At 54.6% G+C, this 27,895-nt stretch overlaps 3 protein-coding genes and 1 long non-coding RNA gene across 16 annotated transcripts in view; 2 read left to right on the top strand and 2 right to left on the bottom strand.

Annotated features, from left to right (window-relative positions):
* The window catches only part of B4GALNT1 (beta-1,4-N-acetyl-galactosaminyltransferase 1), a 45,681-nt gene extending 33,639 nt beyond the window's left edge, over nucleotides 1-12,042 (top strand). For 2 of the 5 annotated variants that reach the window (XM_029953305.1, XM_029953304.1), the window contains exons 2-12: nucleotides 4,934-5,158; nucleotides 5,761-5,979; nucleotides 6,514-6,678; nucleotides 6,800-6,906; nucleotides 7,380-7,420; nucleotides 7,949-8,129; nucleotides 9,149-9,256; nucleotides 9,382-9,572; nucleotides 10,098-10,238; nucleotides 10,491-10,731; nucleotides 11,310-12,042. In XM_029953305.1, coding sequence (XP_029809165.1) covers nucleotides 5,762-5,979; nucleotides 6,514-6,678; nucleotides 6,800-6,906; nucleotides 7,380-7,420; nucleotides 7,949-8,129; nucleotides 9,149-9,256; nucleotides 9,382-9,572; nucleotides 10,098-10,238; nucleotides 10,491-10,731; nucleotides 11,310-11,527 — 1,611 coding nt within the window. In that variant the 5' untranslated portion in view covers nucleotides 4,934-5,158; nucleotide 5,761 and the 3' untranslated portion in view covers nucleotides 11,528-12,042. Of the gene's footprint in view, nucleotides 1-4,010; nucleotides 4,102-4,741; nucleotides 5,159-5,760; nucleotides 5,980-6,513; nucleotides 6,679-6,799; nucleotides 6,907-7,379; nucleotides 7,421-7,948; nucleotides 8,130-9,148; nucleotides 9,257-9,381; nucleotides 9,573-10,097; nucleotides 10,239-10,490; nucleotides 10,732-11,309 lie in introns of those variants that run through there. The other 3 variants (XM_029953303.1, XM_029953302.1, XM_029953306.1) reach the window with 3 other exon arrangements.
* An 85-nt stretch (nucleotides 12,043-12,127) lies between these two features.
* Nucleotides 12,128-18,872, bottom strand: SLC26A10 (solute carrier family 26 member 10). Its single transcript, XM_029953297.1, has 18 exons — nucleotides 18,530-18,872; nucleotides 17,937-18,047; nucleotides 17,215-17,372; nucleotides 16,883-17,047; nucleotides 16,473-16,625; nucleotides 15,668-15,750; nucleotides 15,373-15,520; nucleotides 15,134-15,247; nucleotides 14,349-14,426; nucleotides 14,163-14,258; nucleotides 13,651-13,757; nucleotides 13,458-13,527; nucleotides 13,269-13,385; nucleotides 13,096-13,129; nucleotides 12,934-13,016; nucleotides 12,790-12,844; nucleotides 12,575-12,681; nucleotides 12,128-12,261 (listed from the first exon to the last, which is right to left on the bottom strand). Exons 1-18 carry the CDS (start codon nucleotides 18,870-18,872, stop codon nucleotides 12,223-12,225), a joined length of 2,061 nt encoding a protein of 686 aa, XP_029809157.1. The 3' UTR covers nucleotides 12,128-12,222.
* On the top strand, nucleotides 18,683-25,748 carry LOC115303514. 6 transcript variants are annotated; one of them, XR_003914095.1, is made up of 7 exons: nucleotides 18,683-18,777; nucleotides 20,158-20,377; nucleotides 21,956-22,554; nucleotides 22,697-22,884; nucleotides 24,147-24,283; nucleotides 24,401-24,548; nucleotides 25,574-25,748. It is a non-coding gene; the product is annotated as an uncharacterized LOC115303514 (long non-coding RNA). The 6 variants fall into 6 exon arrangements; XR_003914096.1 differs by having other exon boundaries at nucleotides 22,728-22,884; XR_003914094.1 differs by having other exon boundaries at nucleotides 18,690-18,777; nucleotides 21,956-22,049.
* On the bottom strand, nucleotides 20,723-27,734 carry ARHGEF25 (Rho guanine nucleotide exchange factor 25). Of its 4 annotated transcripts, none has more exons than XM_029953300.1 (16): nucleotides 27,609-27,734; nucleotides 27,213-27,327; nucleotides 24,737-24,951; nucleotides 24,506-24,601; nucleotides 24,355-24,431; nucleotides 24,096-24,162; nucleotides 23,809-23,912; nucleotides 23,544-23,613; nucleotides 23,337-23,426; nucleotides 23,160-23,252; nucleotides 22,922-22,972; nucleotides 22,654-22,731; nucleotides 22,254-22,454; nucleotides 21,928-22,108; nucleotides 21,569-21,684; nucleotides 20,723-21,173 (listed from the first exon to the last, which is right to left on the bottom strand). In XM_029953300.1, the coding sequence occupies exons 1-16, from the start codon at nucleotides 27,705-27,707 to the stop codon at nucleotides 21,063-21,065; spliced, it is 1,764 nt and encodes a 587-aa protein (XP_029809160.1). In that variant the 5' UTR covers nucleotides 27,708-27,734; the 3' UTR covers nucleotides 20,723-21,062. The 4 variants fall into 4 exon arrangements, with proteins under 4 accessions (XP_029809160.1, XP_029809158.1, XP_029809159.1 ...); XM_029953298.1 differs by having other exon boundaries at nucleotides 21,473-21,684; XM_029953299.1 differs by lacking the exon at nucleotides 22,654-22,731 and having other exon boundaries at nucleotides 21,473-21,684.
* Between the last annotated feature and the right edge of the window lie 161 nt (nucleotides 27,735-27,895).

The following is a 27,895-nucleotide window of genomic DNA, read 5'->3' on the forward strand; positions in this document are numbered from 1 at the left end:
ATTCCTCACTTGGTGTTTGTGGGCTTGCTCATATTTAGGATCAAGTTCTGTATCTCAGCCAGAATGCTACAGGAGTGATGTGGAATCTTTCTCAGGCTACCGTATCTGCAGGAACACGGTGTTCTTCTGCCCCTCATTGATATTGGTGAACTCCCCCCACCCCTTTAGAATCAGCATTCATTGATGATTCTTGCCCAAACCAATTTTTACTATAGTTGCAAAACCATTACTTTCCATCCCATCCCTCTGTTCATATTTACCAGTTGACTTCTTCCCTCTTTCTACATGTATGTATGTATGTATGTATGTATGTATGTATTTACTATCCACATGGATCATAGATTTCTATTTTTTCAATGGTTTATCATTTATTCCTATCCTAAATTGTTATGGTGCTTCAAATTTTCTTAGATTCATTCAGTGGAAGCCCCTTCAAGCTGGCTAGTGTACATGTCCTTTTAACATGCACCGTTTTTTTTAGTGCTTCAATGCTTTCTGACATTGTAGGTTCGTATTTAATTTTTCTTGTCCCAACCCTGGGATAGAACCTGGAATGCATCCAAGGAGGCTTGTTCCTTTTAGTGGAAAGAGGTATTAGAAGATATGGGTCTTCTGTTGATTGTTATTGGGCTGTATTTACTTCTAGGCACGTTTAAAGCTCTGCTGTTTCTGAGCATTACTCCTTGTAATATTGACAGCGCTATTAAGACATCCTCCTTTCTGAAAGTATATAATTAAGCAAGAGCTCCTGGACTTGAAAACTAGATCGTTGGTGCTAGTGGTAGAGAGTGATAGATAGTGTTAGTGCTGATAGTGGCAGGTCATAAGTTCTTTAAGAGATGGAGTTTAGGCCCCCATCGAATCTGAGATAGCAAGATGACTTGCCTTGACAAATGAATAACTATATTTAATATTTATGTATCTATATATAATATATAATAATTCATATATCTATATGAGAGAGAGACAGAGGACGCTGTTTGGACTATAAGCAAGCAGACCTTGCAGCTCCCACTCTTCCCCACCATGCCCGAGCTGAGCTTCTCTGAGGATGAAAGACCACATGAAGAGAGAGGTTTGGCCAAGATGCGAGTGACAGCCACCTGCATCACCCAGCCTGAGCTAACTGCCAGATGGCTGCAGCCACCTGAGTAACCCCAGGCGACTGTCAGGAAAACCACCCCACTGCAATTCTGTGTACTGCTTAAAGAAAATCTTTTCTGAATATTTCCCAAAGCAGATGACAATTGTTGTTCTCACATATTTTTAATCTCTATATTCGTGTATGACACAAATACAGAAAAGTATACAGATTATAAGAATGCAACTCAGTATATTTTCACAAACTAAACACACTTTATAGGGGCGCCTGGGTGGCTCAGTTGAGTGTCCAACTCTTCATTTCAGGTCAGGTCATGATCCCAGAGTCACGGGATCAAGCCCTGTGTCAGGCTCTACACTGAGTGTGGAAACTGCTTAAGATTCTCTGTCTCTTCCCTCACTCATGCTCTCTGTCTCTAAACACACACACACACACACACACACACACACACACACACACACACACACTTGTATAATCAGCACTCAGATGTAGAAACCTAACTTTACTACCAGGACCCAATTCCCTTTAACCCCTTCTAGACAGTATTCCCCAACCTCAGCCCCACCTTCAGAGACAATTATGATCCTTACTACAAATATCATGTATTAGTTTTGCCTATATTCTAATTTAATAAATTATATAGAATGTAATCTCTGTTTGGCTTTTTCTTTAGCATTATGAATTATTGCATATAGTTGTAGACCATTTATTCTCAGTATTATATAATCTTCAGCATTCATTATCTATTGCTATGTAATGTGTTATCACAAATTTGGGGCCTTGAAACAGCAAACATGTATTCTATCAGAATGATAAAAGAATTAGCATATCCCCAATAAAGTTCTGCAAACACATCTCTTAAAATCTTTATGAGTTGCCTCTGAATCTTACTGAGGCCAACTCATTCATTAAATGAAAGCCATAGCCACAAATATTATTGATGTAAGCCCTTATCCACCTTGGGCTTCTGCATAGACTGCTGGCAGACAAGGCTTTGTTCTGAGGCACCGCCTTAGGTCTTTGTTAACAATGGGTTTGTATTTGCATCATTTTCAGGTCCTGGGTTTGTTTGGGGTTGGTTTTTTTTTTTTTTTTGAGTTTTTAAAATTTTGGTACTTTGGAAAGGCTAGGAATCTTCCCACCCAGCAATTTCCAGCTCCTTTTGTTTAATGTGCCTTCCTCTTTTTTTTTTTTAATAATGTTTACTTATTTCCAAGAGAGAGACAGAGTGCAAGCAGAGGAGGGGCAGAGAGAGAGGGAGACACAGAATGAGAAGCAGGATCCAGGCTCTGAGCTGTCAGCACAGAGCCTGATGTGAGGCTCAAACTCAAGAGCCGTGAGATCATGACCTGAGCCCAAGTCAGACACTCAACCAACTGAGCCACCCAGGCGCCCCAATGTGCCTTCCTTTAGCTTACCTCTTTCGATTTGTTTTTACTATAAGCAGCAAGAAGGTGACCCCTTCAATACTCTGCTTAGAAATCTTCTCAGTGAGAGCCTCAATTCATTTGGTAAAGTTTCTATCTTCCACCCACCATAGGTACAGGGTTGCTAAATATAACAAGACCTCCTTTTCTTCAATTTCCTTCTTTCCCTACTTCCCCACAGCTGCAACCGCCTTAAAGGCCATCTGGCTTCTAACAAGTTCTTTAATACCTTTTAGTCTTCACTAACACTCCTCAGATTCCCTCCTGCTTTTGCCAAGACCCAGTCCCAAAGCCATGCCCACATTTTCAGGTTTCTGTTATGGCAGCACCGCATATCCAGACTTGGGTTTAGCCCAGAGGCTAAAACCCACACATAGGAGCCGATTATAAACGCTGTTCGGAATCTTTCTTTTGCTTAGCAACTTTGGCTATCATTCAATATCAGTAGATATAGCTTCGTCCAGTGTCCCATCGTCTGACTGAGCCATATCTTTAAACTTTTAAATTATTAATATTTAAAATTTAAATGATTGACATTTCAAATGTTAATAGATTTGCCAATTGCTCTCCTAAGTGTTATCCATTTACACTCACCACAATGTATGACTGATGTTGTTTCTCTACATGCTTGACCATGCAGTGCGTTAGCCAACTCCTTGGCCTTCACTAACTTGGTAATCAAAAAACATTTCATGGGATGGGGGATAGGTGAAACAGGTGAAAAGGACTAAGCAGTATTCACTTCCAGTTATAAAAGAAAGAACTCCAGTTATAAAAAGTACAACATAGAGAATACAGTCAATAATATTGCAAGAATTTTGTTTAAGAAATTTCACTGTTCTAATTTGCATTTCATTTATTATGAATAAGGTCAAGTATACTTTCACATATTTAAAATCCATTATCACTTTTCCTGTCAATTGCTTAATCATAATTTTTGTCCATTTGGGAGTAGTTGATCATTTTTTCTCATTGATGTTTTAGAGCTCTTGAGGAAAATAGACCTTTTCTGTCTCACAGGTTGGAAAGATTTTTTTCAGTTTGTGATTTATCTCTTAAGTTTGTTTACAAGAATTCCTTCACTCAGTGTTTTTATGTACGCAAGTTTATTACTATTGTCTTTATATCTTGCTTAGAGATCTCTACCTGAACTCTAAGATTATAAAAAACAAAACACAAAAACTACATGATTTTCTTTACTACTTTTCTGGTTTCATTTTTAATATTAAAATATTTGATAGATCTGGAATTTTTTTAGTATAAAGGGGGTGAGAATCCCACTCCCCCCCACCTGATTATTCATTTCTTTGAATACAATTCATTCAACTATCTATCTCCCCCTCCCACCAATGTTTTCATTATGTTCTACATTTATTGTATCTTTTTTTCCTACTTGCTCTTGGTACATCTTTTATTAGAACCATGGAACCATGGGTAGAGTCATAAATCCGGAAGTAGGGAAGGGAGTCTGTGGTTCTAATGCTTGCATGCAGGATTACAGCCAACCTCGAGGTGCCTGGTGGCTCAGTCCGTCAAGCATCTGACTTCCGCTCAGGTCATATCTCCAGACTGGTGAGTTCCAGCATCTGACTTGGCTCAGGTCATTATCTGGAGGTTGGGGAGTTCCAGCCCCGCGTGGACCTCTGTGCTGGCAGTTCAGAGCCTGGAGCCTGCTTTGGATAATGTGTCTCCCTCTCTCTCTGCCCTTCCCTCACTCGAGCTCTGTTTCTCTCTCAAAAAAATTTTTTTAATTAAAAGAAAAAGAATTACAGACAACCTAGCCACTTCCTTCCGCAAGTTTGCCAAAAGAGTTGGGGGGAGGGGAGCTCTGAATTACTTCTTGAGTATTAGAGGGTTTGGAACGCGGGAGGCGAGGATGGGAAGGAGGGTGTGAACCTGACTTTGTTAGCCAACTAGAATCTTTATTGTCCCGGGGTCTAGTCTGGTTTCTTTTATCTCACCCTAACTACCCAAACCTTCCTTGAAATGGGGCTGTAGGTCGCCCGGCTTCATCTCCTCCCAAAGCCCTTATCCTTGTCTACAGTCTCGCTGAGAGATCGGCTCCGTGGGCATAGGGAATAGAACGGGACTGGGGCAGGCTATCGAGATGCCAGGTTTGCAAGCGAAGGGCTGGGAGGGTCGGGAGAAGGACCTTCTCGCGGCGCCCCCCGCAATGTCCTCTGCGCCCACCAGAAGGCGCCCGGGCGCTTGCTTTCACCGCGCGTAGCCGGAGCCTCCGCCGCAACGAGCCCGGGAGCCAGCCGCTCGGCGCGGCGATCCGAACAACCGGGCGGCGGCCTGAGCCCTCCCCGCCCGGCAAGGGGGACAGGGTGCCGGGGACCCCTGGCTTTGTTACCGGAGCTGGGGCGCCACGGTTTCTCAACTCTGCTCTCCACCCCTACAGGAAACGCCCAGAACCACCCACCCAGCGCTGTGGTCTACAAAGCCCGGAGCTCCCGAAGGCGGGAGGGGCTGGGCGAGCCCGAGAGGCAGGGGGATCCCCCGACCCAGGCTCACGCCGGATTCCCTGATCGGGCCGCCTCCAGCCCCATGAGGACCCCCAGGCCGGGGCTGAGAGCCTGGCGCAGCCCGGACCGAAATCTTGTGGCGGCCTTAGCGCGTTAGACAGGTCAGTGCTCCGGCAGGATGAGGGGCCCCGAGCTGGAGGAGGGAGGCGGCGCGCTGGCCAGTCCCCCGCGGTCCCCCGCACAAGCTTCCCGAGGCCACTCGCGCGGTCACCTCCGCCGGGGGCATCCAACAGCGCGGGCGTGATTCTGCATTTTTCATGACAAGCAAAGTGTGGAGCCGCCCTGTGCAGCCCACTGGGGGCCAGGTGATGCTCGGAACCAGGGGTGGAGGGGTGAGTGACACGCGGGCCAGGGGGCCTTGGGCTTGGGGATGTCGGCTGCTCTGAGAAAGCAGTGCACTCCTACTTAAACACGGCCGCGAGGAAACCGCCGCATGCAAAGCTCTCTTGCATCAAGATGCCGGGCCTCGGGCGTGAGAGGAAACCGAGATGCGGGCGAGAAGAAAGGAGGCCGGGAGACCGAGGCCCCGAGAGTGAAGGGAGGAGGGCCGGGGTTAAGATTCGCTGTGCAAATCCTAGAGCGCAGGGATGTGGAGAGCATCCCGGGGAGCTGACCAGAGCCTCCGGAACCGCGGGGCTCGAGGGTCCCAGCCCACGCCTCCCCTCCGCACCTTTCTCACCCTCTCACCCCTCCCGCCCACCAGGATGCGGCTGGGCCGCCGGGCCCTGTGCGTGCTGGTCCTGCTGCTCGCCTGCGCCTCTCTGGGGCTCCTGTACGTGAGCACCCGGGACGCTCCGGGCCTCCGGGCACCTCCTGCGCTGTGGGCGCCCCTGCAGGGCCCCTCCAGACCAGAGCTGCAGGACCTTGCGCCTGAGCCCCGCTATGCACACATCCCGGTCAGGATAAAGGAGCAAGTGGTGGGGTGAGTGCCAGGAGCGGTGGCGGCAGAGAAGCACTCGCTGGGGCGGGCGGCGTGGGGAGCTTTTGTTTCCTGCACTGCTGAGCTCTGATGCCTCGGTTCTCCAGACTGGTTGAGGGAGGGGGGAGGTGAGAGGTGGGGACTGCTTCTGAGTCTTAGGCCGAGGGAACAAAAATCTCTCCTCCCTGAACCGGGTCGCGGTGATAGGGAGGGGAGGGTGTGCAGGCAGAGGACCTGAAAGACTTTCTGATGTCCGACTGATTACACTTGGAAGGAGAGTTCAGGAGGGTCCTGAATGGTGGATAAACAACTCTGAAATCCTAGCAACTAGCCCTCCTCTACACCTCTGTAAAACCCAGATTTAGAGGATAGGTCATCCAATTGGGGGGCCTTCACTCCTGGGGGGTATTTGAAGAGCAGTGTCTAAGGTGACAGACGTTGGATGTGCAGGTTGAAGGACCAAGGTGTGGGGCGCTGTGTTAATGTTTTGAAAGGTGTACGGAGCTGGGCTCTGATGACCCTTCATCTCCCCTTCAGGCTGCTGTCTGGGAACAACTGTAGTTGTGAGGCCAGTGGAGGGAGCCTTCACTTCCCCTTCCAAAGGCAGGTCCGAGCCATTGACCTCACCAAGGCCTTTGACCCTGAGGAGCTGAGGGCTGCCTCTGCCTCCAGGGAGCGAGAGTTCCAGGCCTTCCTCTCGAGGTACCAGCTGCAAAAGAGGGCAGGGCTCTGTGGAGGATGGGCCAAGGGGGGCCTGGAGGGAGGGTGTGACAGGAAGGAGAGCCCCTCTGCCCTTGATTCCTTCTCTGTCCTCCACTGCCAGGAGCCAGTCTGCTGCTGACCAGCTGCTCATAGCTCCTGCCAACTCCCCTCTTCAATACCCCCTGCAGGGTGTGGAGGTCCAGCCCCTCCGGAGCATCTTGGTACCAGGTGGGGGGGGGGCTCTGGGGGATGGCCTAAGCCACTGTGGGGGTGGTGGAGCTCAAGGCTGGCTGAGGAAGAGCTAAGGAAGATTGGAGTAGGGGGCGGGGAGCTTCTGATGAAGGCAGGATTTGAGAGCAGACGGGGGTTCCTGAGGCAGGAGGTGAGGATAGAAGGAACTCTAGGGTTGTCAGTAATTGCAGCTGACTGTAACGGGAGAGGTTTGGGAGAAAGAATCTATTCTTTGCCGACTGACCAAAGATTAGGTGGATAGGTGGGGCGGGCCATAAAGAGCTCTTGCTTTGATGGAAAGGAGTGAAAACTCAGTTACTCTAGGCTGTGTCCCCAAATGTGCCCCGCTGTGGCCTCAACAAAGAGGGATGGGTTAGAAGGTCTGTGCCTTGTGTGGTGAAAAGAGAGAAGAGAAAGTAAGGAAAAATTCAAGGCTGTCTGGAATTCTGATTCCCTCTCTTTCCTCCCAGGGCTGAGCTTGCAGGCAGCTTCTGGTCAGGACCTTTACCAGGTGAGAGGCTGAGGAGGCCAGGTGGGCATTAAGGATGGAAGGAGCGGCACGCAGGGGGCTTAGTTGGTTAAGCAACAGACTCCTTCTTTTTTTTTAATGATTATTTTTAAAAGAGAGAGAGGGAGACAGAGCGAGTGCAGGGGAGGGGCAGAGATTGAGGAAGACACAGAATCTGAAGTAGGCTCCAGGCTCTAGGCTGTCTGCACACAAACCGTGAGATCATGATCCGAGCCAATGTTGGATGGAAGTCGGACACTTAACCAGCTAAGCCACCGAAGCACCCCAAGCAACTGACTCTTGGCATCAGCTCAGGCCATGATTGAGAGCCCCGTGTGGAGCTCTGCACTGACAACATGGAGCCTGCTTGCGATTCTCACCCTCTCTCTCTGCCTCTCTCTCTCTCAAAATAAATAAATAAACTTGGCGGGGGCTGGGGAGGATGCTGGAGGAAGGCAAGGCTGCCAACGGAGGGATGGAGGAATCAGGGAGACAAGAGGCAGTTCTGAGGCCTAATCCTGTCTTCTCCAGGTGAACTTAACTGCCTCCTTGGGCACCTGGGACGTGGCAGGGGAAGTGACAGGAGTGACTCTCACTGGAGAGGGGCAGCCTGATCTCACCCTCGCCAGCCCAGGGCTGGACCAACTCAACCGGCAGCTACAACTGGTCACTTACAGCAGCCGAAGTTACCAGGCAAACACAGCAGACACAGGTGTGAGTCTGGGTAGAGGCAGGGGTGGGCTGGGTGGACAGAGAGCCCAGAAAGGCTGAATGGGGAAAATGGCAGAGGGTGTGGGAGACACTCGGGCAGTGGCCAGAGCTGCCCAGTCACACAATGGGCATTTCAGCTAGGCCAGCAAGGCCAGGGAGGGAGAGAAGGGGCCTTTGTTCATGTAGGGCCAGAGCAGGCCAGAGGGAAACCCGAGCCTTGGGTGTGTCCCCCCTTCAGGCCAACCATGGGGGCCCCAGGAAGTGACTTGCCCCAGAAGCCAGAGGCTCAAACTCTATTCCCAAACCACAACTTACTGGAGAGCAAGGGGCTTCATCTCCCAGAGTTCCCATTTCTCCTCTAGCAAAAGAGGCACAACACAGCCCTCCTGCTTCTCTCCAAGGCTGGCTACACCACATCGGCTCCTACTTTGGGGCCTTTGCACTTGCTATTCCCTCTGCCAAGAATGCTCTTCCCCCAGATTTTTGCATGGCTGGCTCCTTCTTGTCATTTGGATCTCAGCTCAGCTCGGATGTCTCCTCTTCACTATCCAATTACTTGCTTTATTTTCCGTTCAATGTTTGCCAGTTTCTGAATTTTTTTTACTTAGCCTAGAACCAGAATGACTAGGTTCCTATCTCAGCTTTGTTGCTTAAGAGTTGTGTAAATGTAGACAAGTTACTTAATTTGTATGCCTTTTTCTAAAGTAGCAGGAATCTACTTTCTAAGGCTTGTCAAGATTAAGTGAGTTCATATATTTAAGGTAACTTAAAAAGTACCTGCCACATGGTAAATGCTCAATAAAGGGTAGCTTTTAATTAAATCATTTTTAAAAACTCAAATCTTTATTTTTCTTTCTCCCACCCATTAGAGTGTTAGTGCCATGGATGTAAAAACCTTGCATTCTTGCCCACCAGGGCCCAGAAAAGTGGTACTGTAGAGTAGGCACTTAAATAATGATTTACTGAAAAGGGAATGTTGTCCCAGATATAAGGACCACATCTGGTATCCTTTCTTCCCAGTCCGGTTCTCCACGGAGGGACATGAGGCCGCCTTTACCATCCGCATAAGACACCCACCCAACCCTCGACTGTACCCACCCGCGTCTCTACCCCAGGGAGGTGAGGCCGGTGCGTTCAAGGACCTAAATTCAGACCGGTGGGGAGAAGCTGGGAGAGGGGGGCCCTGGGAGATGTTTTCCTGCTCCTCACTTCCACTCTCCTTCTCTGCACCTAACCCTGCCCCTCACTCCCAGTCCAGTACAATATCAGCGCCCTGGTCACCATCGCCACTAAGACTTTCCTTCGTTACAATCGTCTACGGGCGCTCATCGCCAGCATCCGCCGCTTCTACCCAACGGTCACCGTGGTCATCGCGGACGACAGCGACAAGCCAGAGAGAATTAGTGGCCCCCACATCGAACACTATCTCATGCCTTTTGGCAAGGTGCGCAGCCAGCTAGGCTGAACCGCGCGCCAGAGGGCGCAGAGAGGCAGGCGCGCCCTCGGTCTGAAGCCACCGGGAGTAGTGATTCCAGGACTACGTGCCTCAGAATTACTGGGGTGCCTGTTAAGCATGGCGATTCCTGGAACATAATAAGCTCCGTGGGTGGAGGAATCGTGCCTATCTTATTCCCGCTGCATCCTTAGAATGTGCTTAGCACCTAGGGAGCGCTCTATAAACGGGTGAATGAATGAATGAATGAATGCACATATAAATTAAATGCGTTCTAAGACCCTCCCCCAGAACACGGACTCATTACCCTTGGCAGTGGGAAACTGCCTTTTTTTTTTTTTTTTTTTTTTTTTTTTTTTTTTTTTTTTTTTTTTTTTTTTTTTTTTTTTTTTGCCTAGCTCTGAGCCATTCGTAGGTACTGGAAAGTTTAGAGAGGTGTCTGGAGAAAGGAGGAAAGGTCGCAGAGGGGTTGTGTCCTATCTCTACAGCCTCACTAACTGTATACCCTGCCTCCAGGGCTGGTTTGCAGGCCGGAACCTGGCCGTGTCCCAAGTAACCACCAAGTACGTCCTGTGGGTGGACGACGACTTTGTCTTCACGGCAAGGACGCGGCTGGAGAGGCTTGTGGACGTGCTGGAGCGGACGCCTCTGGATCTGGTAAGCGCGGGCCCGCGGAATGTGGGGTGGGAAAAGGAGGGACTCCAGCAGGCTAACGCGGCGGCGGCGAGGAGACCCGGCCGAGAGCGGCCGGCCCTGGGACGGACAGAGGATGGGCCTGGGGAACAATCTGGGTCCTGCGGGGTAGAGCGGAAGAGGACGCGGCCGGTGACCCGCCCGAGGGAGGGGCAGCACAAATCTAGCTCCCCGCAGTCCCGGTCCCGCCTGGAGCCAGCCTCCCACTCCCCGCAGGTCGGGGGCGCCGTGCGCGAGATCTCCGGCTTCGCCACCACCTACCGGCAGCTGCTGAGCGTGGAGCCCGGCGCGCCAGGCCGCGGGAACTGCCTCCGGCAAAGGCGCGGCTTCCACCACGAGCTCGTCGGCTTTCCAGGCTGCGTGGTCACTGACGGCGTGGTCAACTTCTTCCTGGCGCGCACGGATAAGGTGCGCGAAGTCGGCTTCGACCCGCGGCTCAGCCGCGTGGCGCATCTGGGTGAGTGGCGCCCCCTCCCGGCCCGGCCCGGCCCCGCAGAGACTCCGCGGGGCGCTGGGCGAGGCTCCAAGGCTCCAAAGGCAGCAGCGGGTACTCCTACGTCCACTCCAGCGGAGAGTTCTGCGTAAATTTACCGAGACGTGCGCCCCTGCACGAGACAGGGCTCCCTCCCTCCTGGCCCGCACACTCTTTAAACCTCCAAGCCCAGCACAGCTACTAGGTCTGTCTTTAACTTCCCCACCGCTATCAGCGCCACCTTTGGTCCGGTCCCAGCTGCTCCGCCTGATTCAGACCACACTCCTGGAGCAGGCTATTAGCATTTATTGGATGTTTAGGTGTGTGTTGGGGAGGATGGGGATATGTTCTCAAAGCACAAAGTAGGGATGGTGACTTCATTTTACAAAAAAGTAAAACTAGGACCCAAATGAATTAGTTAGTAGCCCAAGGCCCTCAGAAAAGGAGGCTTTGCATGTGCAGCCCCCATACCCAACTCTCCTTTCTCCCTTACGGGTTAGCCTTCTGCAGCCTTCTGCAGCCTTCAGATGCTTCACTGTGTACCCCCCTTCCTCCACTCCCAGAATTCTTCCTCGATGGGCTTGGTTCCCTGCGGGTGGGCTCCTGCTCAGACGTCGTTGTGGATCATGCATCTAAGTTGAAGCTGCCTTGGACGTCAAGGGATGTGGGGGCAGAGACTTATGCCCGGTACCGTTACCCAGGATCGCTGGACGAAAGTCAGGTGGCCAAACACCGCCTGCTCTTCTTCAAACACCGGCTGCAGTGCATGACTGCGGAATGATGGTCCTTTGAGGCCTTCAAACTGTCAGGCTGGGCCTGCTTCCTTGTCCCTTCCAGGAATTTCTAACAAACCCCAGGAATTTCTAGCAAACTCCACCACCCGGTGACTACCCCACTGACTGTCCCTAATCCCCTTTAGAATCCGATCCCAAAAAGGGGCTTGTCCTGGTGACACTCCTCCTTTCTGTGAGTGCCCAGCGATGTGATGGAGCCATAACTCGTCCCACGGCCAGTGCCAAGTCCTCCCCCCAACCCTCTTCTCATGGGGCAGGAAGTGGGGGGGGCCACTTTCCAAGTGCCAAAAAGCCCATGGGGACTTTAAGAACCTAAAATGGAAATACTCTCATCTCCTTGGGACTGAGGGGGTGGGGAAGCCCCCAATGTGTATTCCCAGGGCTGGGCCCCCCATCTCTGGATCCAGGACTCTGTGCACCAGTTCCGGCACCACCCCCACGGAGAGAACTGATGACCCCAGAGCCGGGATGGGGGCCAGTGAACACACAAGTGAAAGCCATGTTTAGTTGTGTCTTTGCAGTGCTATGGACATGGAGAAAGGGGCACCAAGGGTCGGTGTGCGGACATCCAGACTCACTTCATGTACCCCAGAGGCATTCAGCTTTGTTTTATTAGTTACATGAAGTGAAGGGATTCCTCACACACATATTGTTGGGGCCCTCCACACTCCAAATGACCGAGTCAGACCCACACTGTGCACGTTTTGGGGCCAGTAGTCTCCTGGAAAGGAGAGGGGACATGTCAGGAATAGATTAGGTGTCTTCCTCCCTCCCTCAGCATTTGGCACCCCTCTGAAAGGCCACCACTCCACCTTGAAACCCTAGCTCCTCAGTTCTTCATGCGGAGCTGGGCCCAGTTTCCTTGGCTTAGCCTTAAGTTGACTAATCATTTCATCTCCCCACATCCCTCCTCCAGCTTCCTTCTCAGCCCCTTTCCCCAAACCCTCTGCCTAGATCTTCAGCCACTGACTCACATGCCACTTGCTCTACCCCATGCCTCCTGGATCTCACTCCCATTGCTACTGCCCCCTCACCAGTCTCTCCAGGGCATGAGCAGCTGCGTCCTGGACACTCACAAACAGCTGCTCTGGGGTCATTCTGTCCAAGAGTCCTGCCTGGGTCAGTGTCCCCAGCACTGAGGCTGTGTAGAAAGGCAGGTCAGGCTCTTAGATCTTAAATCTACAGTTTCCTTTTCCCTCCCTCAAGCGTCCAGCCATTCCCCCATCTCCAGGTCCTCCACACCTCTCACCATTACACTGAGCCAGGAGAAGGTGGATCCCAGCATCTCGGCATCGCCTGGCTAGCTGGGGAGGTGGGGCAGGGTGTTACATCCCACATCAGAGAGTATGCATGGGATAAAGAGACTTTCTCCTCAACCCACCCAATCCCTCACCTGTACCACCTCTCTGGCCCCAGCAGCATCTGCAAAGGTGATACCACTGCAGTCTAGGACCACCACTCTGACAGGTTCAGCAACTAGGATGGCAGAAGGCAGGAATACCCAGATGCCTCCACAAGCCACACCCAAATCTCCCTCCTTGTCATTCCATCTCACCTGCATCAGGTGGGCCGTCTGGCTTTGGAGTCTCCTGTGGGTTGAGAAGGACAGTTACCACCTCCAAGACACAAGCACAAACGTGCAGCCCTTAAGCACAATGATCCCTTCAGAAGCCGCACCTGCTTCCCACTCCCAGAGAAGCCACACTCCCCTTTGACCAAGTGGCTCACCTTGCCTCCTTCTCCAAGCCCCAGGTGCCCCTCCAGGGTGCGGCGGAACTGCCCACGGGTCCCAAAGTAGAGTGGTGTTGGGTATCTCAGGATGCAGAGCCCTGGGACCTTGAGGAGCTAAGATGTCAGAGAGTCAGAAAAACATCTGGGTCTAATCTTCCCTTCCTTCTTTGTCTGTAGCCCACCCACCTTGTGGCTCTCTCTGAGTGGCCTGTAGAGCTCCGTCCCTTCAGCAAGTCCAAGTGCCAGGCACTGCACCCTGGGCAGGAAGCTGGGGTCAGATTCCCAGCCTGGCCTGGCTGGAGAATCCGCCCCCCCCCCCCCGCCCAGCATCTGTTCTCTCCCCACCCCTCTTCCCAACTCTTCTTATCTCTACTCCCACCTCTGGGTGCGGCAGACCACAGTCATCATGGAGAAGACCACGCCTATGGCCAGGCCCACGTCCACACTCAGGATCACTACAGCCACCCACGTGACCATCCATACAGCCTGCAGGACATGGATGGGAGTGAAATGCCCACAGAAATGCCAGGCCATGGCTGCTAAGGAAAGAGGTCCAGGGGCAGTGGCTGCCGGGACAAATGGGATGGCCCAGGAGAAGGCAGAAAGAATGACACAAGGGGCAGGACTGACCCAACAAGGGATATACACAGATGGAATCACCACAGACCTTGCACCACAGCTGGGAAGTTACAAATATGCAGGTCTGAAGGGGTTCAAACCCCACCCTCCACCTTGTCTCTGAGTAATGGGCTCAGGAGGTATGCATGTTGGAGGTGGGGGAGGGATGTTGTAGAATTTAGGACCAGGACAGTTAGCTCCGATGCAGGGCAGAAGCTGGGGATGCTGAGAAGCAAAAGAGAGCAATCTGGGGGTAAGGCTGCCACTTCTCACAAAGTCCATGCGGCTGATGCGCCACAGTTGTGGAAGTTCCTGCATCTGGAAGAACATCTGGCGCATGCTGGAGATGTTGATGCAGGCCAGGACAGCCTTGGGGGCAGAAGAGGCAAGCTGACTGCCTCGATGTCCTTGAATATAGCCACCTCTCCCAGCCACTCCCATGCCTCCTCTGTTCCTCACCTTGGGCAGATAGTAGAAGAAGGGCCCCAGCCAGAGCAGCACTGACAGGACGACTATGCAGGAGAAGAGACCTGCCAGCTAGAAAGAAGGAGGGACGGACACAGAGAAGGAAGGGAGGCTCACTCACCCCTGTGTGAGAGCCGGTCCCCCTGCCCCACTCTGCCTCGTCTTCCTTGGAAGTCTCCCTCCTCCCAAATCCCCTTCCATGAAGATATTCCTCAGTCTTCACCTCCCTTCTTGGTATTCTGCTTCTCCCACCTGCCTTTCCCCGCTCCCAATTAAATGCCTGCCATTCACCAGTCTCTACCTAGACGTAGTTCAACCTCCCTATTTTTGTAGCCTGTGTCCACCTTAGAAGACACTGTTGGATTACCCTAAAAGCAGAGAAACATTCAGAGGGCACCCGCAAAGTAGGAAAGCAGAGTATTAGTGGGAGACTTTCATATGTGATATTTCTTTTTAAAAGAAAATGTCCTCTTGGGGGGGGATCAGAATTTTGTCTTTCAAATTTATTTTACAGTTTAGTATTGTTTTTATTGTGAACTACATATGGGGCACCATAAACTTTTTCAGTGCTAGAGTCTACCAAGGTCTTAGTGGAGCCCTGCTATTCTCTATCTCTCCTACCTAGAAATCCTGCCCCTCATTCACTCTCCCTCACAAATTCCCATTCTCCTCTACACAGCTGTCCCCGCAGGTATCTATCTACCAGTCTTCCACCTGTTTCTCCACCACCACCCCAAACTAATACCCACCCCATTTCTCACCCAAGGACATGCTGTTACCTGTGTATTCCCACCAGCATCCACTAGTAGGCTGGTGGTGGCCAGTGTGGCAGAGTTGGGAAAGCAGGAGAAGAGGGAGGAGATGAGGTTGGAGATACCATGTGCCAAGAGCTCCTGGAGGGATGCAGTCAGATGAATAGGAGAGAGAGATAAAGGCATGGGGGTGGGGATGGGGGGGGCAGGAGACATCAGATTAGGGAGTTGTCTCCTGAATGCAGTTGGGATCCTCAGAGTCATACCTGGTTGGAGTCAATCGTGTAGCTATACTTGTCTGCATATATGGAGGCCAGGGAGGCGGACACAGCAAAAGTAACCAGTGCGATGGGCAGTGAGTCAGCGAGGATCCTGGGCAGCTCAGCCAGGTTGGGAAGATGGGCTTGGGGAAATCTGGAGAGAGAGGGATCCATGGTGAGGTTGGGTTTTGTATAAGAAGGACATAGGGAAGAAAGAGAAAATAGGGTGGGACAGGCCAAGAGGAGGTGCTGGGTGGGAGAAGTCTGAGAATAGTAGTCTGGTATCTTGATTCTCTCTTACCCTCCAGGCAGCAGTCCCACAATCTGGACGTTGTATCTTGTGTCCAGGGAAGAGGTGAAGCAGAGTACAGAGGCCAGAAGCACCTAGGAAAGAACAAATTAAAGCATGGCAGGAGATGAGCTTCCTGGAAGAGGCTAGACAAAGTTTCACATGAGAGAGGATTAATAGGCAGCATTAGGTATTTGCAGGGGCCCAGAACTGGGGGAGTTGGGATGTGTTTGGGAGGGGCACCTGATAGCCGATTTAGAGTGAAGGCGAGTGCGGATGAGAAAGGATTGAGGTATACTTAAGGCTGTGGTAAGAGATAAACCGGAGGAAGTAAGAAGCTCTCCCCTCCCATGAGGGATCGTAGATATCAAGAAGTACATTTAGCCATTCTAAGTAGGACAGCTGGGCTATATCTAGGGATCTACGGCGTATGGGTGGAGATGTGGAACACTTATTTAGTCGGGGAGAGAGAGAAATGTAGGTGGGCGTGGGAAGGGAGAAAAACTGAATTACAGTGAAATATCGGGTGCGCAGAGAGGAGTGGAGGTGCTGTGGCGAGCGACACCGCAAGGGAGCGCTGTAAGCAGGAAGAAGGCATTCTAAGAGGTCTAGAAGAGGCTCCGCCAGAGAAGTGGGACCGTGTGGATGGAGGATTCTGGAGGGTCAAAATGTTCTGGGAAGAGGCCTGAAAACTACTTGCACAGGACCTCTTTCTGTAAACTCGCTACGTTCCACAAGGGGGCGGCAGCGGCCAGCTCCTCCCCGACCCGCAAGGTTTATGTGGTTCAGGGGACCGCGACCCGGGAGCCATCCTCACCATGACGATTTCCCCTGGGATCGGGGTAGGTAGCTTGTCTCGGAATCTCACGTTCAATTCTTTGACCGGCACGAGCAGCGCCAGGCTGAGTGCCGAGATGGTCAGTTCGGCCGGACTGCTCCGGGGCAGCGCGGTCAGCACAGCGGCCAGCGTCTGCGGGCGGGGGCGGTGATCGACGGCCCGGGGCCGAGGTCGCCTGCCCTCGGAGCGGACCCACCCGGCCAAGGCAAGACCTGCCGGCTCCCGTCAGGGCTTCCGTGTCCGCAGCGCCCCTCATTCAGCCACGTGGTTCTAATATCCTTTCCTCCGCTCCCCTCACCCTCCATCCCTCCACTCGCTGTCCTTCCTTTCCCCGTTTCCCTCTTCCCGGGACCGCTAGAAGCCGCGCCTCGGCTGTACTCCACCCCCACCTTGAAGAGAGAGAAGCAGCCAATCTGGCGCGGGAGGGGCAATCCCAACAGGCTCGGCAGCTGGGACACGAGCACGTGCAGCGCGGCCCCGCTGGTCAGCGCTTTGACCACCGGCTCCGATAGAAAGGTGGACAGGACGCCGAGCTGCAGCGCGAACATGCCCAGCTGCGGGGAGAAGACGCGCAGTCACTACAGGGGGAGTGGACTCGCCAGAGCGCAGTGCGCCAGCTCCCCTCTCCCGCCCGGACCCGCGCGTGACACTTGTCCCTCCCTCTCTCCTGGCCCAGTTCCCCTGGGGACCCCAGTGTGAATCCCCCAGGGTCCTCCCTCACCATCAGCGCCCCGCTACCGAAGGCCAAGGCCGCAGCCGCCCCAACCCGCTGAGCGTCCAACCGTTCAGTCTCGATTCCGCTCAGGTTACCCCCGAGGGGTTCGGGCACCAGCCGTTCCACAGCAGAGCCTGTCATGAGGCTGAGCACCGCGAAAGTCCCTAGAGCCGGGGACAAACGCAGAGATCACCAGCTCTGCCGCCTGGAGCGAAGGGGCCGTCCTGGCTTCCCGCCCTCGGGGCTGGGATGCTGCAGTCAGATCCCGCCTTCCCGGTAGGCTGCTGCTCGGTGAAACCTGTGGGGCCGAGAGCCGTTGCAGCAGCCGGGAACCGGCGAGGAGGGAGGAAAGAAGGGCCCACCGGCGGCCAAAAGCTGCCCTCCTAAACCCATCACTGCTCGCTCCCGCAGACGGCCCGCAGACTGCGCGCTCCTTTGGTGACCCCACATCTCTCCTCCTGTCTTCCAAGTCCCGGAGATGTTCATTTAAGTCAAATTTCATGGGGGAAGAAGAGTTCCGAGGAAACTCCCTTCTCTCTGCACCCACTCAGCACCCCCAGCAAGCTTTGCCTAGGTCCGAGGTTCCTGGCAGGGTAGCGACAGAGGCGGAAGGGAAGGAGGGGAGGGGGAAAGGGGACTAAGAGCTAAAGAGCTTACAAGAATCAAAGTTTCAAGCCCCCGTCCATTTTCACCCCACAGAGAAGAAGAGGAGTCACTGGGTCACTCACCCGTGGACAGGTGTCTCCCAGTACCCAACAAGGTGTAAATGAGGACGGGGAAGAAAGAAGTGTAGAGTCCGAATACTGGAGGCACGGAGGTCAGGAGGGCAAAAGCCATGCCTGTGCGAGAAATGGAAGGGATGATCTTCGGGGTCTGTGTGTGGGGTTGGGGAAGGTGACCAGCCTCCAGGCCGCCTTCGTCTTCCCACACTCTTAGAGGCTGGCATGAAGACGCTAAATCGTGCTACATGAGGGAACCTAGGGGTTAACAGGCCTCGGTGGGAGGTCGTGGGGCGGCAGGGTCACAGATCCGTGTCGGCCCAGACCGCGGGGGGTAGGGGGGGAGTCTGGGGCAGGTATGGTGCCTCTCTCCGGTTCCCTGACCCGGAACGCCTCCAAGACTTCTGGAAGGATTGCGCAAATGAAGCGGGCTGGGGGTGGGGATCTGCTGCAGCTCCGTAGTCCTTACCCAGAACTTGGTCTCAGGTCTTCTAACCCTCGGCCGCACTAACCCGGCCCTGGCTCCCAGGGGCCCAGCCCCTGCACCGCTCCATGCCCTTCAGAGCTTGGGCCCCTGTCAGGCTAGTGTTAGGGCCGCTCACCCTGGGGCACGTGCACGATGCCCACGGTCACCCCGGCCACGGCATCCCCGAGCAGCCAGGCCCGCCAACGGTAGCGGGGCAGCCAACGCAGCGGGGGCAGCCGCGCCTGCAGCACGCGCCACGCCCCCGGCCCGGAGCAAGCGCGGGCCCGCAGCCTCCACCGTCGCCGCAGTCGGGACGAGCGGGGCTCCGCGAGGAGCTCCGGCGCCTGCTCTGCGTCCCCGAAGAGCTGCTGGAACCGAGTCTCGGTGAGAGGTTCCCTGAACTTGGCGCCCAGAGGGAACTTAAGGTCGGAGGCCTCTCCCAGGCCTGGGCAGGTCCTGGCGCCCGGTAGCCCACTCATTTTGCCCTTGGCCACCTCCAACCCCGCCTAGACTTAAATACCCCTCCAACGCTAGCCCTCAGTCCCGCCTCCACGAAGCAAGGTCCAATCCGGCCCTGGAGGGCGCCCTCTCTTGGGGACCTTCAAGGGCCGGGAGAGAGCAAAGGCTTCGGGAGAAAGCAAAGGCTTCGGGAGAGGGAGTCTTTAAGTTAGGCGTTTCCTCGGATGTCCTCTGCGGAGTCGCTGGCTCTGGAGTCGGCGAGGGCGGGGTGAGGGGGTGGGGTGTGGAAAAGTGTAGGGACCAGAGACCCAGGCTGAAAGGCAACCGCATTCTCAGCACGCAACACCCACTTTTTACCGTTCCTAAGCCTTTGATTCCTGTCTCCCCCCTTTTGGCCCTTTAGGAGGAGACAGCTGGCTGGGCTGCTGTGACCCAGCATTCCCAGAGCCTCTGCATTCCCCGCAAGAGAGTTCACCATTCCCTCTACACACAACACACACATACCTCTCCCCCAGACCCGGATCCTCAAGGGATACAGCTTACCCCAAGAAAGTGTTAAGAGGCTCTGTTGTAAGAGAGAGCTGGGTCACAGTTACATGTATTGGACAGGGACGAGAGAACCAAGAGAACCACAACCCACACCTCCACTGGGAGCTGGGCCTTAAGTCCCAGCTCGGGCCTCACTGAAAATACTGAACTGATAGGAAATTTTGATTTCACCTCTCAGAAGCCAAAAAATTTGAAGTGCCATTTATTACATTCAAGTGCTATTTACAACGTAGGTACTCAAAAACATAGTTGAGGTTAAATTAATTTCAAAAGGGGCATGCACCCACCTTGTGCACCCCTGTGGTCCCTCAAAAGATGCAAAACTTCTGAGCTCCAGAATCCTGTTATTTGCCCCATCCCCTCCTCCATTTACAAGAATGCTTGGCACCTCTCCCCATCACCCTCTGGTCCCCAGTCCCTGACCCCAAAGCCCTGGGGGTGGGGTACAGTGAGGGTGGGTCTCCCCTCTTCAATTCCTCCTATTGTTCCCCAGAAGTCTTATCTGGATTGCACGTCCTGTCCCCCCCGCTTAGAGGTCCCTCCCCCCATTGTCGGCAAGAGGGACCTCAGGCCCACAGGGAGGCTCCTGCTCCTCCTCACCCTCCCACCCCAGCAGCCTATTGTCTGCTGAGGAAGCCCAAGTACACGTGACCAAGCCCAGGGGACAAATGGACACAGTGGACACACTGATGCCCCCGGACCCAGGACGGGGCATCTGGACATGGATCTCTGCATGTTTGGCTTTCTCTGTCCCAGAGGCTATCCCAGAAGTAGGGAAGGGTGAAGATCCCTGTGGGCTGCACACTCTTGGGTCTGTGGCTTGAGAAGAATCCCTTCCTGCTCACAATGGGCACACCTTATGACCTCACAGACCGGGAAAAGACAGAGACTCAACGCTGAAAAGGGCCACAGCCCCCAGCATCCTCTCCACCTTCCCATTCTCCCTCAGCAGAACATGGAGGCCTCAGAAGGAAAGGTACTCGGGTATTTAGTGCTTTAGAATCTGGGTGTTGGGGGAATGGTGGGAAGTCAGACCACACCGGGCTTTCCAGTGGGGTCTAGCATGGAGGCCAGATGGGAGAGAAAGCAGGCTGGGGAAAGGGAAGGATATACATCAAGGAACTAGAGTTTTCCAATGACCCCGAGTTCCAGGTCTGAACCGGGAGGTGCTGCCGCTGTAGGTGACAGCGACATCTTTTCTCTCATACCCTGTGTCCTCCTCTCACCAGACTGTCGCAGGCCAGCTGGTTGCCCCATTTCACTTCACCCCACCAACCCCTCCTACAGTCTCCCCTTCCCTCTGCCAAGACAGCAGCCTTAGTGATATCACAAAACCTTTATTCTCAGAAAACCGAAAGAAACAAAATCAAAACCAAAACCAACCATTTTTATCTGGCCGCTGCCCCAGCCCTCCCACCCACCCACTCATCCTCCTTTTGGGGGGCACCTGTGATGCATGCATAAGGGGCTGGAGCTGAAAGAACCTATGTTCCTCAAGCAGAGAGAAGTCCTTTTGAGTCTATGTATCCTTATCCAAGTTTACACCACTCCCCCTCTCCAGACACATCAAGAAGGAATTCCTTGGTGGTGCCAGAAGGTTTGCCCTTAAGTTCCTCGGGAAATAGGGTGGCTGGGTCAGCACCACCCTAGGTCTCTGCCGGTTACAGCTCATCTTCATCCAGCTTGGCAAGTCTGGCTTGGCAGGGAGGGGTGTCTGGGATTGGTGGAGCTGGAGGAGAGTCACGAGGAGCTTGGGGGATGTCACTGAGGGCCTGAGGAAAGACTCAAGTCAGAGGATAAAAAAAAGTTCAGGAATTCACCCTCACTCCTGTCTTTTCAGTATATGCCCCCTGGCCAACCCACCTCCTCTTGCCAGGTATCTTAGATGATCTGAGACCATCAGCCTCTCCCAGGGTCCCTCCAGGAGGGACGGGTAAGAGTAGGGCAGTAGGAAGGGGCAGACAAAAGACAGGTGGTGGTTGTAAGGAAGCATGGGGGGAAGGGAATTTAGGGATCCCAGGACAAGAGGGGCCCTCCCCATTCTATAACAGGGGAGCTCCACTCCTCATACCTGTGTGTCCAGGGACAGGGGGGCTCTGGCCACCTCCCCTTTGGGCAACAGCAGCAGGGAGGGGAGAGAGCCATTGATGGGTGCGTGTGTGCTGACCTGGGCCCGGTCTCCAGGCCGGATTCTCCCAGGACTCCCCACCCTAAGCCCTCCTGGCCGCCCCAGGCTATTGGTCTGGCTCTCCCTCCTCTGATATTCAATGGGTGACTGCAATGCTGGAGCAAAGAGAGGAACAGAAGGGCAGTTACAACAGAGATAGGTCTTTTCCCTAAGGGCTCTGCCCAAACAGTCCTCCCACTTTGCCCTCCTCCCTTGAACTGTCAGCCAATATAAATTGCCAGGGAAATGAAGGGAAGCTGGGGTCAGAGGGCAGGGATTGGAGATTGGGCAGTGAGGGAGGGATTCAGGAGGCCAAAAGGCTGAAGGAGCCTGTGGGGGAGGGAGGGTGAGAGCTTCACCATTGAGAAAGTCCCGCTGGCTTTCCAGGATCTGAGCCACTTGCTTGATCCAGGCCTGGCTGACCGCAGGATCTGCAGTCTGTAGGACATAGCGCTGGATCCCACCCTCTGGCCCTCTGGAGGTCAGTGCAAATCGGCAAGGGTCACCTTGGAGGTTCCCCTCCAGTCCCAGGCAGCTCACCTGGATTGGCAAAATGGAGACAGCTCCCAAATTCTTTAGGTCTTCTCTGGTTCCCGGCCCCTCCCAACAAATCCAGCAGCCAGACATTCCCTCAGAGGCCTCACTCTGTCCTAGGCACACCCCTCCCTTGTGGCCTCCTCCCCACCTTGATGCTGCTCTTGTACACATATCCAGCCAGTGCTCCGCCTCGTACTCCTCCTCCCAGGGCCTCACTGAAGATGACGATTTGCTCAAAGAGGAAGACACGTCTCTCTCGACCCCGGGAAGAGAGCAGACCGCCAGCCTCAGGCTCTGTGACCCAGAATGTGTCCTGGCCCAGGAGCTTCCCCTGAGCAGTCAGTTTGCCCTAGAACCAAAGGATGGTGGCTTTGAGAAAAAAGCAAGAAGAGAAAAGGGACACTCTCTGTTCCTCCCTCCTTCCCCTGACACTCCCAACCAACCATGAGGTCAGTCCCAGGGAGGGCAGTTCCCCATAAGGACCTCCCAAGTGGTCAGCCTGGGACAGAAGAGCACTGGACCTCCGGTTTCCTGTTCTATCCCCATACCTCAAACCCCCGAAGTCTCCCCAGAGTCATCATATCATTGCAGCGCTTGGGTACAAAGCACATGACCTCCACAGCTCGCTGGGTCGCAGGCGAAGAGAGGAGCATTGTCATTGTCAAGAAAGAGGCCTCTTCAGACCATGTTTCAACTCTCAACCAGCCTCCCCCTGAAAACCAGAGAGCGCAAACCACCCAAGGAGCTGGGGGAAGCCAGGAGACTAAAAAACGTAAGAGGTGTGTGGTGTGACCTGGAAGATCTGGGAGCCCTCACCTCCAGCTCTTCAGTATCCATCCCAGCTCTACTGTAGTATTTGAGAAAATCCTAAGATGTAGAGAAGAAATGCTCAGGGAGGTCTTGAGGACACCCTCTGAAACTCCCACATCCTCCCCTTGAAGACACAGGTGGGGATGCCCAGGAAGTATGGGGGGAGCTTAGGAACCCTGAAGAGATGAATGACAAAAGGGGCTGTCCCAACCAGAGTCACTCCCAGGGAACAGGTGGTCCTGACCTTGAGCAGCAGCTGGTATTTCATGATCCTCTGCACCGGTTTGATGAGGAGGTCGTTGAGTTGCAGGCGGTGCCCTAGCTGCTGCCGGAGCTCCTGGGGACAGGGACCTGATGTTTATGTGGCCTGGAGAGCCTGATGATTCTATTCCCCATCCCCCAAGGTGCCTCAGCCACTGACCTCAAAGTAGCTGTCCCCAAACTCTGACACCACGTGCTCTGACTTGGGCTTATTCTGACAGTACACCACGTACATATGCAGCCTGCGCTCCTAACAGGGGTAAAGTTTGAGGAGAGCAGGATGGGTGAGAGGGGAAAGCACATCTCCAGAGAGCCCTGGCCCACTCCCAAGCCCCTCCCCTCCAGGCCCCACCCTCTTAAGCCTCACGTGTTTGATGAATAGCTGAGCCAGCCAATCAGGATCCTTCAAACACCGCTGCAGCTCCTGCAGGAAATAGCTGGAAGGGTTGGCAGGGAAAAGGCTGGTCACATACCCCCACCCCACTCGACAGAGCTGTCTACCCTAGCTGTGCCATTAAGTGCCATTTAACCACTCCGAACGTTCCTCAGGCAACAGTGGGTCCAAGGGTAGTATACAGAGACAACCAAACATCTATGCCCTTCCCCCTCACTCTCCGGGATCCACCACTCACTCTCGATGCCACTCATAAATTTGCTGGATGTTCCCAAATACAATCCTGTCACGGCCTCGAAGACTCTCTGGGACTCCCTGAGCGGCCATGGTGGCCATGTAACCCTGCAGGAAGGTTGGGGTGAATGCGGCGGGCAAGACCTTGGGGGATAAACCCCTCCCCCAAGAAGTCCAGGATGTAGGAGGTACTGGGGAGGTGGGACAGAGGAGCATCAAGGCATCTCCTAAAATTAGCTTTGGGCAGAGGGAAAGGGCTGGGCTAAAGCTCAGAGGAGAAAAAGGATCTACCTCCACAATCTGCCCCAAGTCGTCCACATACATTTTCTCTGTCTCTACCAGTTCACTCAAGACATACCTGGGAAGAGAACAGGAGTGCGCATCGTTGATATAGTCAATTCCTCCCTACTGGACTAGAAGCCCCTTCATTACCACAGTCAACCTCAGAGGAAATTCCAAGTGTCAAATCCAAAACAAACGTGAGGAACAGTACTCTGGAAGTTGCACAATTGGGGGGAGCAAAAGGAAGGGAGAGTGTGGGGACACTTACATACTCCTTTCTAGAGCCTTCTTCTTCTGTTCCTCCTCACTCTCAGGGGCCTGGGATAGGGTCTCCTCCTCAGGTGGCTGGAAGGAAAGAACATCCCAGAGTAAACCAATGGATGCCTTCTGGGGAGCTCTGCAGATCCATTTCTTCATACCTGCGTCTTATCTCCAGGGCCCTCCAACAATGTGGTCAGCAGGGTCAGTTCTGGCAGCTCCTCTCCTGTGGCCAGAGCTGGTTCCAGCATCCAGTTCTGGGAGCCAGAGATCAAGTGTCGGAGGTCATGGACAATAGCTATGTCTCCCCAATGACCAGTGGCCCCAACTGGCCCTCTCTCCCAGGGTCCTTCATGGATGTCCTACATGTTTGTGTGGTGCTCCCTGCTCACCTCATATGGTCCAGCCTGGCCACCGTCTGCCTCAGTTTCCACACTGAGACAGTGTTTGGAATGATCCAACCATCTTCTCAGGCCACTGATTGGCCCTGGGGGGCCCGGGGAACAGGGGCCAGAGCTGAGGCCAGAGCTGGGGCCAGAGAGGACAGCCAGACCCGAAGCAGCTGAAGCTGATACACTCCCCTCACTGCCAGCAATGGAATAGGATTCTAATGGGGAGTAGGGGGAGAAAAGGGGCCATAGATATTACTCTAGCTCCAGATGCAGGGTTTCTTGGGAGCTCCCAGAGGCTCCTCTGCATGATGCTGAGCCCCTCTCCCCCAGGGCCCACTCTCTTATCCTCATTTGAGTTGGCGGGGAGAGCAAATTTCACCTAGGCACCCTTGGGAGGAAGGACAGTAAACACCTGGGCTCCCAAGGCCTGGGAACCTCAGTTAAATTTGGAGGTTCCTCCATATTCTGAGCATGGCATAGATAGAGTGGGGCAGCCGTCTGGGCAGACACTGGAAGCTGGGGGTGGCCATCTGCTCTCCTACAATCTGCCCTTTTCCAATGGGCACAGACCATTCCCTGAGAAGGTGGAATGGGGGAGCTAAAAGCCCATCCGCCACCCCCAGACTCCTCCTCCACCAGTTGCAGTAATCACTATAAAAAGAAAAGACTTCTGCAGCCCATCTCCCCAACACATGCACAAACCCAATAGAGGGGGCAAATGAGGAGAGCTCAGTCAGGGTTATCTGCCCTGGGCTCATGGACAGAGGAGCTGTGATTTGTCATAAAACCCCTGCTAGACCCCCATCCTCATTCCTCCATCCCTCTCTCCCTTTTCAGGTCTGAGGTAGATTCTCAGCAAAAGGACTTAAGATGCAGTTCTAGGCCCAAGAGGATTGTGGATGGGTTTTTCTCATACCCAGTTGACTACAAAACAGAGAGAAGAGTCTCCTGCCCCTTCCCCAATTTCCTTAACTTGAACTGATAAAAATTTGGAGGCAGATCTTGGACATCATCTATTGAGTCACTTTCCTGGAAAACACAGGTATAGGTCTCCAGCCTCTAAATCCCTAGGGCCAGGGCAACCCGAAGCCCTGAACTCTCGGCCCCCCCTCCCTCAACACTGGGCCCCTGCGACCTCGAACTCACCACGTCCCCCCCGGGCGAAGCAGCAGCCGCATTTTGCCAGCACTTTTCGGATCACATGGGGACAGGCACAGCGACCCCCCTTGTGCCCCCCCCGCATGGCGCCCGGGGCCCCCCGCACCCCCCACCCGGGCCGGCCATGCAGGGGGAATCACGGGGGGCGGGGTGGGGACGGCGCAAGGCGCGCACCCCCCCTCCCTCCTACCCCGCTCCAGGCTGGGGGAGGGGAGGAGGGCGGGAACCGGGAGGGGGAGTCCAGGGGTAGGCGGAAGTCTGGTCTAGAGGAGGGCTGGGGGCTCTGCAGCGCGGGCGGCGCGAGGCTGGGCCGCTGAGCTGGGCGGGGTGTGTTTCCGGAACCCAGTCGGTGCGTGGCCCAGGGTCCAGATGTCCAGCGGGGAGGGAAGGGATGGTGGGGGAAGCTGGACCGGGATGCGGCAGCCGCTCCAGCTCTGTCTCCGGCCTCTCGGGTTTGGGATGGTTCTAGGCCCGGGCAGGGAGGAGGCGGGGGCCGACTCCCCGAGTCACTGGCGCTGCGCGGGTCCGGGCCGAACGGCGAGCCGAATAACAGGCCCGACCGCGGTGCCGCCGCGGGGAGGGGCCTCTGCGGCCCAGCTCCGCCCTCTCCCTCCTATTCCCCCACTCCAACCCCTGCCAGTGCCGCGCTCCAGCCCCAATCCCCCTCCCCCAGGCACCACCACGTTCCCACTTCACGTCCCCACAGCCTCCGCCTCTCCTCTCCAGCTTAGGCTCCCCCTCCTCGGGATCCCCTCCCTCCTGCCTCTCGGGCTCCCGACCGCGGTGCGCTGGGTGGGGGTTAAGCCGGGCAGCGGGGTCTGCCCAAGTCTCCCCTCATCCTCTGCGGTGGAGAAGGGAGCGGATGGATGGGCCTGGGTCTGTGCGAAGACACCCTGGGTGTTGGGACGGTCCCTAGCCGCGCAGGGTAGACAAGCCCCCACCCCGCTTCGGGGATGAGTGAATGGGGAGCTCTGTGGGGAACACGGCCCAGGTGCCGCCCTCTCGCCAGACCCTTCTTTCCTCCAGGCCCCAGGACTCCAGCCGAGACTAATCACCAATTAAGGCGAAGTCCTGGAGCCTGGGCTGGCGGGGAGCCAGGGGTGGGGCGCGGGGACACTCCGCCAGCGGGGGCTCGGGACCGGCTGACGCGGGGGACACGCAGCGGACTAGAGGGCGAGAAGCGTGAAGGTCTTGGCGAGTAAATAGGTCTCATGCAGATTAGATGCGAACCTTTATGCTAATAAGCGCTGCATTATTTGAATTCGCCACTTTGCGCAGGACGGCAAACTGTGCCCCAACCCCTCCCCCAGTTTCTTACCGAGCTGCGGAACCCACGCGGGAACCTCGCGTTCGCGCTCCCCTTTCTGATCCCCCTCTGTACAGTCAGACTGTGCCTCAGTCTCTCCTGGCCCTAGGGGGCTTCTCTTTGGGGGCTGTGTGGACAAATTGGTAGTAAGGAAACCACCTTCCAGGCCCAGGCTTGACCTCCCGGGTTCCCCCCTTCCTCTTGTCAAATCCACATTATTGTAAAAAGGTCTCCTAGGCTGGGTTGGAGAGACCGGTTCACCCAGACCAGGGCTATGGCCCTCTTTTGGAATTCTTAGATTCCTGCGACTACCCTGCAGAATTCCTGTTTGCGGGTAAGTTGAATTGTAGGGTGCAGACCTGAAGCAGCCTAAGGATACCCGACCCCACCGTGGTCCCCCTTTCTTACCCCCGCCTGCCCGGGTAGGGCGCATGCGCGCAGCATGCCCCCCATGACCCCCAGTATCCGGTCAGTGCGGCCAGGGGCGGGGCGGTCCGGGGGCTTCATGCTGGACCCCCTACCCTGCTCCAAGTTACAGGGCTGAGGGGGCACGGAAGCTAGGGTCTCTAGGCCTGCGTGCGTCCGGAGAGTTGCTGCTGCCGAATCCGCCCCCTGCCCGGCTCCGCCCCTACTCCCACCCCAGCCCAACTTCTCAAAGGGGTAGGGTTGTTCCTTTCTCTACAACCAAAGTTCAA

The sequence above is a fragment of the Suricata suricatta genome, chromosome 10 (assembly GCF_006229205.1).
Source record: "Suricata suricatta isolate VVHF042 chromosome 10, meerkat_22Aug2017_6uvM2_HiC, whole genome shotgun sequence".
In the NCBI taxonomy this organism is placed as follows: Eukaryota; Metazoa; Chordata; class Mammalia; order Carnivora; family Herpestidae; genus Suricata; species Suricata suricatta.